At 31.8% G+C, this 12,836-nt stretch overlaps 1 protein-coding gene across 2 annotated transcripts; it reads left to right on the top strand.

Moving 5' to 3' along the window:
- The first annotated feature begins 2,369 nt into the window (after window positions 1-2,369).
- On the top strand, window positions 2,370-8,437 carry LOC111716247 (uncharacterized). 2 transcript variants are annotated; one of them, XM_023491685.1, is made up of 9 exons: window positions 2,370-2,777; window positions 2,870-2,928; window positions 3,375-3,467; window positions 3,637-3,716; window positions 3,966-4,070; window positions 4,920-5,016; window positions 6,110-6,185; window positions 7,708-7,756; window positions 8,304-8,437. In XM_023491685.1, exons 1-7 carry the CDS (start codon window positions 2,720-2,722, stop codon window positions 6,116-6,118), a joined length of 501 nt encoding a protein of 166 aa, XP_023347453.1. In that variant the 5' UTR covers window positions 2,370-2,719; the 3' UTR covers window positions 6,119-6,185; window positions 7,708-7,756; window positions 8,304-8,437. The 2 variants fall into 2 exon arrangements, with proteins under 2 accessions (XP_023347453.1, XP_023347452.1); XM_023491684.1 differs by lacking the exon at window positions 8,304-8,437 and adding an exon at window positions 7,860-7,936.
- Window positions 8,438-12,836: the final 4,399 nt, after the last annotated feature.

Here is a 12,836-nt window from a genome sequence, read left to right as displayed (position 1 = left end):
TGAACATATATTTTGTAGTATTCAAGTTTGGTCTGTTAATAATCAAAACTACTAATCTCGGGAATTAAAAAATGTGGTCTACTATATTTGCACCTTTTAGTCAAGGAAATTTTACAATTGTTTAATATCTCCATCAATTTTAAAGATACAAAGAAGGCAGACCACATTTTGAAAATCTCATTATTGAGTCTTTATTTTGTAATTTACCATTACCAACTAATGGAAATCGAAAACGATTTTCAATGTCGTCATTTAAATCCCATTTTATTGGGACACCCTGTACAATGCAGTACAGATCTGAACTTTAAGTCGGAATCTTTAATTGTCTACCATTATAATTGAGAACAATGAAATTGAGTCTTTTCTGGCCTAGATTGCAAGTTCACACGTGAAAATCTATGAGAATTTTGCCAATTACTTAATAATAACAAGAACAGTGATAACCAGAATACTCTGAAATAGGAAGACGACTTTTAGAATCAATATATCTGATCAAGAATCAAATGAGGTAAAAGGAACAGTAAGTGTGCAGTGTAACCAGTCACATTTCCCTAAATTGATGATTCAGTTTAGTTCGTTTTATAAAACTATTTGTTTTGTAAACACTTCAAATACACTTAAGTATTGTTGTAATGTTGTCTTGCTATTCCACTGTTTTCTGGTTATCACTGTATTATACAAATTTAAAATGTACATGTACAGGGCTTCATAAATGTACAAGTAAGTTAGCGAGGCAAATTCAAAGGTCAAAGCGTTGCCACACTTTGATACAAGTATTCTTTACAGTCTTGAACATTGATGCAATAATTCTTTACAGTCTTGAACATTGATGCAAGTATTCTTTACAGTCTTGAACATTGATACAAGTATTCTTTACAGTCTTGAACATTGATACAAGTATTCTTTACAGTCTTGAACATTAATACAAGTATTCTTTACATTCTTGAACATTGATTTAGGTATTCTTTACAGCCTTGAACATTGATACAAGTATTCTTTACAGTCTTGAACATTGATGCATGTATTCTTTACAGTCTTGAACATTGATACAAGTATCCTTTACAGTCTTGAACATTGATGCAAGTATTCTTTACAGTCTTGAACATTAATGCAAGTATTCTTTACAGTCTTGAACATTGATGCAAGTATTCTTTACAGTCTTGAACATTGATGCAAGTATTCTTTACAGTCTGGATCTTTTATTTGCCAAATTTTGAATTTTGTTCACACAGCGTTTGATATATTTTAAAACCTGGATTTAAGATAAAGAATTAAATAAATTATTCTGATAAGGAGAGCAACTGTATAGTATAAACAATTTTGGAATTTGTTAAACTTTAAATTTTTTGAAACATTTTCCTAAGTCCAGAAATCCCTCAAACCAAACAAGTTATTTTCCCTTCATACTTATACATCAAGTATTGTTGTAATGTCGTCTTGCTATCCATTGTTTTCTGGTTATCACTGTATTTTACAGATTTAAAAATACAGAATCCCTTAAAACCAAAACAAGTAATTTTTCCTTCATACTTGCAAGCTGTGCAATTTACACAACAAACGTCAGTTAATGCATATTTGCGCAGTTTACACGCTTTTAGAAATATCTTTCATTACACCTAGTTTGAATGCTTTCAGTTTCTTTGATTTAAATTCAATCACACGTTTATTTATAATTTAACCATCTTCAAGCTTTTAGAGTTGTTCTTTTATTCTTTTTTGTTTATAGAAAACGTTTTAACTGATTTCGAAAAATGTGAGTGGTCCGCGGCATTCTTAAATAGTTGCGCAAGCTGCAAGAGAAATAATCAAATTCAAAACAAATTAATTAAAAATTATTATAAAATATAAACTTTATACAAATGTGGCGAAAGATAATCGATGACTATAGGTTGTAATATCTGAATAATTTGTTTGAAATTAAATTGATTTTTTACGGTCTAAGTTGTTTGTTGCAATTTTCTGAATTTGTATGGGCGCTAAGTCATTCGGTATGAGACGTCTTTAACAATTTTCTCCTTATAGACGCAACAGATAAAAGTAAGATTAGTGGCGATCAAAAGCGCTTTTTTATCGCATTAAACCTATACCCACTTTCATTTTTCGCGAACACTCCCTTTAAAAAAATAATGTTTTTTATGAACAGATGTAACACACTGTTAACTAATAGCTTTAAAGGCGGGACAGGTGAATCCTTTTAATTAATGGAACTTCTTCTCAAATACTTTATTGAACAGCAAAACAAACAAAAAATCATAAATTTATAATTTTATAAAGTGGCTTGGTCGCCCTGTTTATTTTCAGATAAGATAACGAGCTAGATGATTAAATTTTCAATGATAGAAAAACGAGAGATAAACTTTTAAGAAATCATCAAAAATTATGGATAAATGCATAAAGCAAAAATGCATAAGTGCTTATCGCGCTATTCTGGATCAAGTATTAATCTCTTAGTTTTCAGTAAAAACAACAGGGTTTGGCTAGCTTGGATTTAGCAAGTTTGAGTTCTTGAATGTTTTAATAAACTTGGGTACGGGACTCATTACAGATGATGATCTTGTAGATGTACATGAAGTACTTGATGATGATCTTGTAGATGTACATGAAGTACTTGATGCAGGATTTCCCCATGTCTAACCTCTTTTTATCACTGAGATGTAGAATGTTGGAGGCTTTATCTTCTCTGTATTGAGTTTAATTCCCAAGCTAGAAATGAAATGAAATGTTATTCTGTTGTTTAGAAAACCTTGAACTATTGGGGATTACAGAAACCAATGTAGGTAAAACAAACAAGACACAAAATTCCTAATTTCTCCATTTAAATGAAAAAAGATAAAAATTAAGTTTGTTTGATATGACTGTTCTTTTTAAGGTATGGCAACTTTGGCTATTGTAATATTTGGGTTGCCGAAACTCAAAAACTTGCCAATGGTTAGTACAATATTTTAATATTTTGTTTTTTAAATTTTTTTATATCCAGCTTTCAATTAAAAAAAGTTGAACTCTATAAAATTGATAACTCCGTTCAAACTTACGTTTTCTATTTCTTAAATGAGGTTGCAAAGAAATAGGGTTAAAATCATTGGTGTTTTGAGACGAGAGATATGTTCCTTCATGGATTAATAGCAATACAGATATAACACCAGATGTCGTCTTTTCAAGATTTAGGGGGTTTGCGTTCACAATAGCCCTGAGGCAGAAGCCCAAAGGAATTGTGCGTATGCTCTCTCTCTCTTGTCAATTGTCATTCAACGAGGCATGCGCGTAACTTCTAATTAGGTATCTGCCTCAGGGTTATTGTGAAGCCCCTAGATGTTTTTAAATGGCTGAAAGAAATAAATCTAAATTGTCAATTTTTTTTGTTGTTCTTTTTTTAGGGTGATTTTTTATGTGATGTATTGGAGTTTGTTGAGATGGAAGATACTCAGGTTTGGAGGAGGGGTGATCCCAGTCCTAGATTAAAAATCCAGGTCTTCTGTGTTTTTTTTTGTAATTTTTATCAGATCTGAGCAAAATATCTTTTACATTATAGATCAGATAAACATATTTTAATCTTAAAATTACGCTTTTAATTTCTTTAATTTTAAAACTTCCATTTTTTTAGCGCATTTTTAATTTTTCAAATTTTTCTATTCTCAGGAGTTTTGTTGTTCTGAGATCTACCATTTTCACTCGAGAAAACAAATGACTCGAGTTTCCAAGATGTGTCCTTATATCAGGTTAGTTGTCCAGTCAAATAAGAAATAACAAGAATTAAATGCAATGAAAATTGGCTTCGCTCTATACTTTTATAACTAACATCGCTTTGCGAAAAAAAGATATGCAAAACTTTCATGCAATTTTAAGCAGAAGAAAAGAATAAAATTCGTTCTTTTTGTTCAAGCACGGCTAGTAGTTTTCAAAATCGTTAGTTCGTTAATGGAACTTTGCCTAACCCATGTCTTCCTATTCTATAAGTTTTATTTCAGAGAAGTAAGTTTCTTCTACGATGGTGAGGAACTGTGTGAACTGAATACTCTAAGCCTTCTTCCACAACTGGTTCAGCTCAAGCTTAATGGTGGAGATGTCAGCAAGTAGGGGACACATCTCCTATATTATATAGATTTAACAGATTCAAGGCTAAAATCACGTTTTTTACACAATTTTTTTCAAATGGAAGTACAGAATGCTCAAGAATTTTGAGGAAAATCCGGGAACAGAAAAACCCACGGGCAGCCATAGTACATTTGAATTTCCGAGCCAGGTCAATTTTCTGGTCCCAGTTTGTACAGTATCGCCAGGACATCGGGTAAATAACGCAGACACTCAATAGGACTAGCCGGTGCAACAAGATTGACGCGGTCAGACTTTAGGTTGAATTTACTTTTACTAAATGGTCAGGGGTGCGTGAACCGGAATCCAGGAACCATGGTCAGTCTCCTTCATCAAGCTATGTACATTGTACAGTTACACATTTAAATTAACCGATTAAATCTGGATCAGTTTTAGATTTGATTAAATTATTTGCTGTTTGAGTGGAAAAAAGTGGCATTAACCGTTTTATTAATTTTCTCCTGGAAGACGCAACAGATATAGTTTTTTGAAATTCAGCATAACCCCCATATAATTTTTTGAAACAACACTTCCTTGTAGCCAACATTTGACCAGCAGATAGTTTATTTATAAAAGTTTCAGGTAGAGACATCGATGAAGTCTCATCCTTTATAAGCTTTGATTTTACACTCCTGTATGCCGAGCCCATTAGAGCCTGATCCAATCAGGGTTCAGTCATGTGTTTGTTGTCTAATCTGAACCAATAGAAATTGTATGGTGGTAACATCTATCTTTCTATTTATCTCATTATCCAATCAGAGTTATGAATCCTTCAATCGGCGCTATCAGTAAATGGAAATATATACTTCTACTGAAACTATAGTGTTTAGGGACCCAATAAGAGAATTTTTTGAGATGATAGGCCCTAAACTAGAGAGACTTAAGTTAAATCATATAGAAAATATCGACAAGCAATATATAGTACAGGTAATTTCTTTTTAAAAAGTTTTTTTTTTTTTTTTAAATATATTTAGGGTTGGGCAAAGTTTCATTCATAAAATGGAAGTTTGCGAGAAGTAACGCAACATTAACAAAACGGATTAGCCATTTTTGAAAAAAATTAAAGGTTTAAAATGATGAAAAATGGATGTGTTTATTAAAAATGACAACTTTCGTTCCTACTTCCTGCTAAAATTTAACCCTGTCGTTAAACTAGGGTTTGCAGCAAAAAAGGAAAAAATCGCTTCGCGAAAATGCGAAATTTTTTGCATTTTTTTGCATTTCGTTCGCTTTAATCTATTTCGCGAAAAAATGCAAAAATTTCACAAAAAATTCTAAATTATAAAAAATGCAAAATTTCTGCGGAAATTTTCGCAAAAAAATTGTTTACAAAAATATTTCCGCAAAATTCGGAATTTTTGCGAAATTTTTTTTCTTCGAAATTTCGCTTCTTTTTCGTATTTTCGCTTCATTCATTTTCGCGAAATTTCGCATTTCTTTGCATTTTTACGCGAAACGTTTCGTTCACTGCAAACCCTACTTTAATCGCTTTATGCTAATTTCTTTCAAGCAAAGAATAAGTTATCAATAAAAAACTTTCGGTATAAAGCAGAAATATATTTTTAATTTGTCATTGAAAGTATCCAAAATAATGTTAATTGACGAACTATTCACAGAAAAGAACACAAATATTTAGATTTGATTTCAATAGATCAGTTTGAAAAAGTAAAAAAATAAAGAACGCTTATCTTTTTCCATTTATTTTCTTCCGTTTATGCCAACATATGTTTAGAATTTGACACCATTAATATAATAAAGCTCTTTTACCCATATATGTCAGCTATAGCTGGCCAAACAGCTGGACCAAATGGGCTGAATTTTTTTAGGAAACCCATGGGTACCGGATGGGTAACATAGGCTTAATAAATTTAAATATTGTTTTAAAGCCCGATATTATTTTTCAAAATTATCTTATTTAATTCCACGGGCAACGCCGGCACTCCCGCCAATTAAAATAAAAGCAAACTTGTGGATAATATCTACAGGTTGATGAAAAAATTATGAAAATGTATTTTTTTAGTTGAACTGAACATATCTAGTTCCAGCAGTCGGGTCATCTTAGTGTTTATTCTTCTCTGCTGTCAGAAGATAACCAGGTCAATATCTTGTTAGAAGGATGTAACAAGCCGTTAGAAGGGTATAACAACCTGATAGAAATGTGTAACACGCTGTTAAAAGTGCATGACAAGCTGTTAGGAGTGTATAAGAAGCTGATAGAAGAGTATAACAGGCTTTATATAAGAATATAAAAAGCTGATTAAAGAGTATAACAACCTTAAAGAAGGGTATAACAAACGGTTAGCAGGGTAGAAAAAAACTGAAAGATAAGTATTACAGCTGTAAGAAGAATATCACAACCTTAAAGAAGGGTATACCAAACTGCCAAGCTAATAGAAGGGTAAGATAATCTGTTAGAAGGGTATAACAAACTGCCAAGCTGATAGAAGGGTAAGATAATCTGTTTGAAGGGTATAACAAGCTGAATGGTAATGCAAGGTTTCGGAAGGGTATACCAAGAATTGTTAGAAGGGTATAAAAACATAAGAGAAAGTTCTACAAAGCTGATAGAGGGTTATACGAACCTGATAGAAGAGTATGCTTAGGTAAGAGAAGGTTATAACAACCTGTTAGAAGGGCACTACACAATGATATAAGGTTTTTACAACATTATAGAAGGGTTCAATAAGATGTGAGTAGGGTAGACAAGGAACAAGAGTATGACCATAATTATCAAGTTTTTAGAAGGATTCTTTCAAACGTTTTGGACAAATTGTAATAATATTTTTAGTTTAGTTTTAGTTTCAAAATACTAGATACAGAAATAGATTTTAAAAATAATTCTTTGTTTTTACATTAAACTTGGGAACCTATACAGATCTAACAGATTTTACTTTAAGAGGTCACTTGTAATAACGCTATACAGTCCCTTTAAACAAACTTATAAATACATTTAAAATACTAAATTTTAAATGTTGGCAAATTCGAATTTTTAAAAACTTAGATTTTACAATGATGACGACATTTTCAGAACTTGAATCTAACTTTTACCATGTCTTTGTAGAGATGTACACTTTTGACTTTTTTCATTTGGTTCGTTCATCGTTTGTGAAGGACACATTATTTTCGTTTTTTTTCAATTGTTCAAAAAATTGATTTTGTTTATTTTAAAAATTATTGTTCAATTTTAATCTATTTTCTTCGTGTTATCACTGTAAAATCGTTTGTTCAGTAAAATAGTTCGTTCAGTAAAATTGTTTGTTCAGAAAAATCTATAACTCAATATTATTGTTTGTTCAGTAAAAATAAACTATAGTTTTTTTTCATTTGTTAGAAAAATTAGTTTGTTCGGTAAAAAACGATCGTTTTCCCAAATCTTTTGTAAAAATAGTTCATTTAGTAACAAGATGATGGTTTTTCAAATTTGTTCAAACTATTTTAAATCGTTTTTTAATTTTTAATCTTTTTTTTGTTTATCCATTGTTTGTTTTTTTCTAAACGACACCCTTTCCCCGAACAGTTTTGTTCGTTCTAAAAAAGTTTGTTTGTTCAAAACAACTATTACTATCTTTGATGTAAATTTGATATAATATAATATAATATTAAACATTTAATATTCAGGTATACCTGAAATTATATCAGCAGACCAATCAAGTTTTTTCAATACCAGGTGACTTTTATAAAATACACAGATTCCAGGGTGCTTCGCGCCCCTCTTTCAAGCTTATTTTTAGATTTTAAATGTTTCAATTTTACAAGAACTAATTTTGAAGGTTTAAAATTGGTAGACCTCATCTTGGAAATCCCTGGGACCAACTATTTTAATTCAAATACTACTATAAAATTGTGATAACGAAATACTGCCGCAAGGAACAAAGACGACATGAAGTTGTCACTTAATTCCCATGTTTATTAGGACACGCTGTACTATGTAGATTCAGATAAATTTCTCTCTAGGGTTGAACTGACTGAGAGCATAAGAACCTTCTGTACTATGTAGATTTAGATAAATTTCTCTCTAGGGTTGAACTGACTGAGAGCATTAGAACCTTCTGTACTATGTAGATTCAGATAAATTTCTCTCTAGGGTTGAACTGACTGAGAGCATTAGAACCTTCTGTACTATGTAGATTCAGATAAATTTCTCTCTAGGGTTGAACTGACTGAGAGCATTAGAACCTTCTGTACTATGTAGATTCAGACAAATTTCTCTCTAGGGTTGAACTGACTGAGAGCATTAGAAAATTTCTCTCCACACAGTAATTATTTTAAAAAGTGAAATAAATTTATATATTCTGTTATTATTTCATCTATCTATTACAAACTGAAGAGAGATAGTTATATATAAGACCATTCCCCTGACAAATTGGGATATGAACAGTGCATTTCAATCCTATATCTATTCTCTAAGGCCTTTTTCAGGGGGGGCAATACATAGATGCAGACCCCCCAGTCTTCATAGGGTTAAATATTGCAATAAATATATTCTCAGAGAAAATGTAAGAATAAATGAACAAAACCAGAGAAACTATAAAGAAAAAAAAACCAATAAAAAACAATTAATTGGGTTTGTTAAAAAACCTTTAAAAAAACTTCAAACAATTCATTTTGTTATAGTTTGGAGTCACGGAAGTTCGTAGTAAGATTTGACTCCACTGGAGACCACCGGAGGGAATTCTTTTTCACTGGAGGGGTTTGAAAAAATGCTTTTTTAATTCAAAATTTTACGCAGGGTGATTTACATTCCACTGGAGGGATTCAGATGTCCTTCCTGGGGGTTTATAATTCCACTGGGGGGATTCAGTTATCCTTCCCAGGGGTTTATAATTCCACTGGAGGGATTCAGATATCCTTCCCGGGGGGTTTATAATTCCACTGGAGGGATTCAGATATCTTTCCTAGGGGTTTATTATTCCACTGGAGGGATTCAGATATCCTTCCAAGGGGTTTATAATTCCACTGGAGGGATTCAGATATCCTTCCTGGAGGTTTATAATTCCACTGGAAGGATTCAGTTATCCTTCCAAGGGGTGTATAATTCCACTGGAGGGATTCAGATATCCTTCCAAGGGGTTTATAATTCCACTGGAGGGGTTCAGTTATCCTTCCAAGGGGTTTATAATTCCACTGGAGGGATTCAGATGTCCTTCCTTTGGGTTTATAATTCCACTGGAGGGATTCAGATATCCTTCCTAGGGGTTCATAATTCCACCATTATTCTAAAAATATAAATTTTAATTTAAGGTAACCAATTAAAACTTTAAAGCATGATGCTATAATATAGAGCTAATTTAACATTATACCATGATGATTTCATTATAGCATGTTCCTACATTTTACAGGTATTTTGATTTTATAGCACGATGATTATTATTTTTTTTAACATGTAAATAAAAAATTTACCACAAAGTAAGTATGAATGATAAAGTACACAATAGTTTCATAAAATACTAAAGCACATAAAATCATAGCTTCATAAGCAGTATTTCTCTCTTGTGTATATGATTTATATGATTTACTGTCTAATTATTTTATTGAAACCAACTCGATAAAAAACACATGCAAGATTTTCTCATAGGTTAAAAATTTATCCAAAAATTTTGAAAATTGAAAATGATCAGGTTCTGAACCAACTTTCTTTGTGATTAGATTTTAGGGCACTTTGCTGCTTTGTTTAGGAGTTTCCAGTCCTCGTTAGTTAGATAATTGGAGGGTTTTATGATGCATGATTTATTTATGGAAGTCATAACTGGTTTTTCGGGGTTGATAGCATAGGTATTAGCCTTACAGTGCATTATTGAATTGCATTCATATGGGTCATCAAGTGTGTCACAGTCTTCACATATTTCATACTGATATCTTGCTTCTTTAGAGTCCACAAGATTTTTGGTGTTAACATTAACATATTTATTCCTGTCCCATCTAGTTTGTGTATGCATCAGGCCAAAAACATGAAGAAACTCGTGACGTATTGTTTTGTAGTAAGGAGTTTTTGTCTGCTGCAGGTTACGGTTACATAGTCTATGGGACATCTCCAGAGTCTGTGTTTGTCGCTGGCTCCAATCTCAAAGCACTGATTAAAATTTCAAGTTGAACCATATCTTTAAACCGAGTGTCATGTTTGAACCAGGCACACTTGTTTGCCGATTCCATTAGCGCCTGATTCAATCAGGGTTGAGTCATGTGTTTGTTGTCTATTATGAACCAATAGAAATAGTATGACGGTAACATCAATCTTTCTATCTATCTCATTATCCAATTAGAGATGAATCCTTAAATCGGCGCTAAACAGTAAATAAAAATATTTACTTCTCCTGAAACTGAGGTTCAAATTCTTTAAATTTGGTATTAAAGATCGTATAAATATCAAAGGTTTACAATATCAGGTTGCAAAGATATAGGCATTTGAAAATTTGAGTTTGTGCCATAGACTTAACGGTGCGCCTCAATTTAACAAATATCTATACTTTGACTAAAACATTGTATAGTTACCTTTGGCGCATCCCTTAACTTTCAAATATTGAGAATAAGTTTTGAAGAATAACATCATAAAAAAAACCTTGACGCATTTGTTTATTTGTGACACAAATAAACTAATCCTAATTGTTAATCTTTGCAACCTGATGGCGCAGACCTTAGATTTTTAAAACTATGAATTCTGTTTTTCAAACTAGACAAAAAAAGTTTGAAACATCACACGTTCACCATAGTTTCAGTAGAAGTAAATATTTCCATTTACTGATAGTGCTGATTGAAGGATTCGTAACTCTAATTGGATAATGGGATAGATAGAAAGATAGATGTTACCGTCATACTATTTCTGTTGGTTCAGAATAGACATCAAAGACATGAATGAACCATGATTGGATCAAGGGCTAATGGACTCGGCATACAGGAGTGCGTTTACGGTATTAGGTTGTACAGATATAGTTATTACAAGAGTTTGTGGCAAGTTTTCAGTCAATAGGCCTGAATTTAATGAATTTGAATCACCGATCCTTCCTTAATCTTTAACTTTAAACTGTGATTCAAATTTGAACCCGCAGTGGGTAGCTCGGTGACGTAGTTCAAATCCATTAAATTAGGTTCCTGATAACGATTTGTTTTATTTAGATATGTAAACCAGGTGAGAGACCCCCTTGAACAGTTTATATCCTGGTATTACTACAAGAGAACATTTAACAACTTGTATTATTTAGATATGTAAACCTGGTGAGAGACCCCCTTGAACAGTTTATATCCTGGTATTACTACAAGAGAACATTTAACAACTTGTTTTATTTAGATATGTAAACCTGGTGAGAGACCCCCTTGAACAGTTTATATCTGGTATTACTACAAGAGAACATTTAACAACTTGTTTTATCTAGATATGTAAACCTGGTGAGAGACCCCCTTGAACAGTTTATATCCTGGTATTACTACAAGAGAACACTTAACAACTTGTTTTATCTAGATATGTAAACCTGGTGAGAGACCCCCTTGAACAGTTTATATCCTGGTATTACTACAAGAGAACACTTAACAACTTGTATTATTTGGATATGTAACCCTGGTGAGAGACCCTTTTGAACAGTTTATATCCTGGTATTACTATAAGAGAACATTTAACAACTTGTTTTATCTAGATATGTAAACCTGGTGAGAGACCCCCTTGAACAGTTTATATCCTGGTATTACTACAAGAGAACATTTAACAACTTGTTTTATCTAGATATGTAAACATGGTGAGAGACCCTCTTAAACAGTTTATATCCTGGTATTACTACAAGAGAACATTTAACAACTTGTTTTATTTAGATATGTAAACTTATATATATATTTATTGAAATATATGGATATAATATATAGAAGAGAGATGCTTCCTGAGCTCAAATCACTTTCTCTTTCTTCTTCAGATGACATTTTCTTACATTTAGTTTTGTTTCTGGAGGGGATTATTTGATGATGTTTGGTCAAAACTTTTGATTTCTTCTCAAATAAAATGTATTTAGAAGAGAAAAAAATTTTGGGCCAGAGTTTGGAGGAATGTGTTGTTGAGAGACGTTTAGGAAATACAGAAAAAAATTTAGTTTTTGATAAAATAAAACTGTTGAAAAAAAACGACTAGTTATGATTATAAACAATACAATTAAAATGAAACACAGGAATTTTCAAATTCCGCGCAATTCCGCATAATTCCGTGCAATCCCGCGCAATTCCGCACAATTCCGTGCCATTCCGCACAATTCCGCACAATTCCGCACAATTCCGTGCAATTCCGAACAATTCCGCACAATTCCGTGCAATTCCGTGAAATAAAATTTCTTTTCAAAACCCTATTAGTTAATTTTCAAGCTATGTGGTGGTAACACTTTTGTTTTTCTAAAAACCAATCTGCTCAGTTCTTTGGATCTCACCGAAGAAACGTTTTTTAAATTATTTTTTGGATAAAAATTTAGTTAATTCTTTTCTGTGTGTTCAGAGTGTGTATATCATGGTTACACAACGCCTAAAAATAAAACCAATCAACTTGACTTCAGGGATGTCAACATTTTAACATTTGTAAAATTTTATTTAGCATTTTATTAAAACTAAAAAAACCTAAAAAAATAGATTTCACATTTTTTTGTAAAATTAGTTTGATCCTTTATTTTTGTTATGCTTTATCGATTTAAAAAAAATTATTAAAAGAATAAGGTTTTTTAAAGAATTTTATTGGTTTTTTGTCTTTTTTTTGCAACTTAATATTAATATTCATACTTTTAAAA

Source organism: Eurytemora carolleeae, unplaced genomic scaffold (genome assembly GCF_000591075.1).
Source record: "Eurytemora carolleeae unplaced genomic scaffold, Eaff_2.0 scaffold1998, whole genome shotgun sequence".
NCBI classification, from domain to species: domain Eukaryota; kingdom Metazoa; phylum Arthropoda; class Copepoda; order Calanoida; family Temoridae; genus Eurytemora; species Eurytemora carolleeae.
The sequence above is the reverse complement of the archived record's forward strand: the minus strand, read 5'-3'. Positions and strand labels throughout refer to the sequence as shown.

Excerpts from the sequence above, each read along its gene's own strand:
- LOC111716247 (XM_023491685.1), top strand. The coding sequence starts at position 2,720 with ATGTTATTCTGTTGTTTAGAAAACCTTGAACTATTGGGGATTACAGAA. Across the intron at positions 2,778-2,869 it reads GATTACAGAAACCAATGTAG|GTATGGCAACTTTGGCTATT; the intron begins GTAAAACAAACA and ends GTTCTTTTTAAG. Across the intron at positions 3,717-3,965 it reads AAGATGTGTCCTTATATCAG|AGAAGTAAGTTTCTTCTACG; the intron begins GTTAGTTGTCCA and ends GTTTTATTTCAG.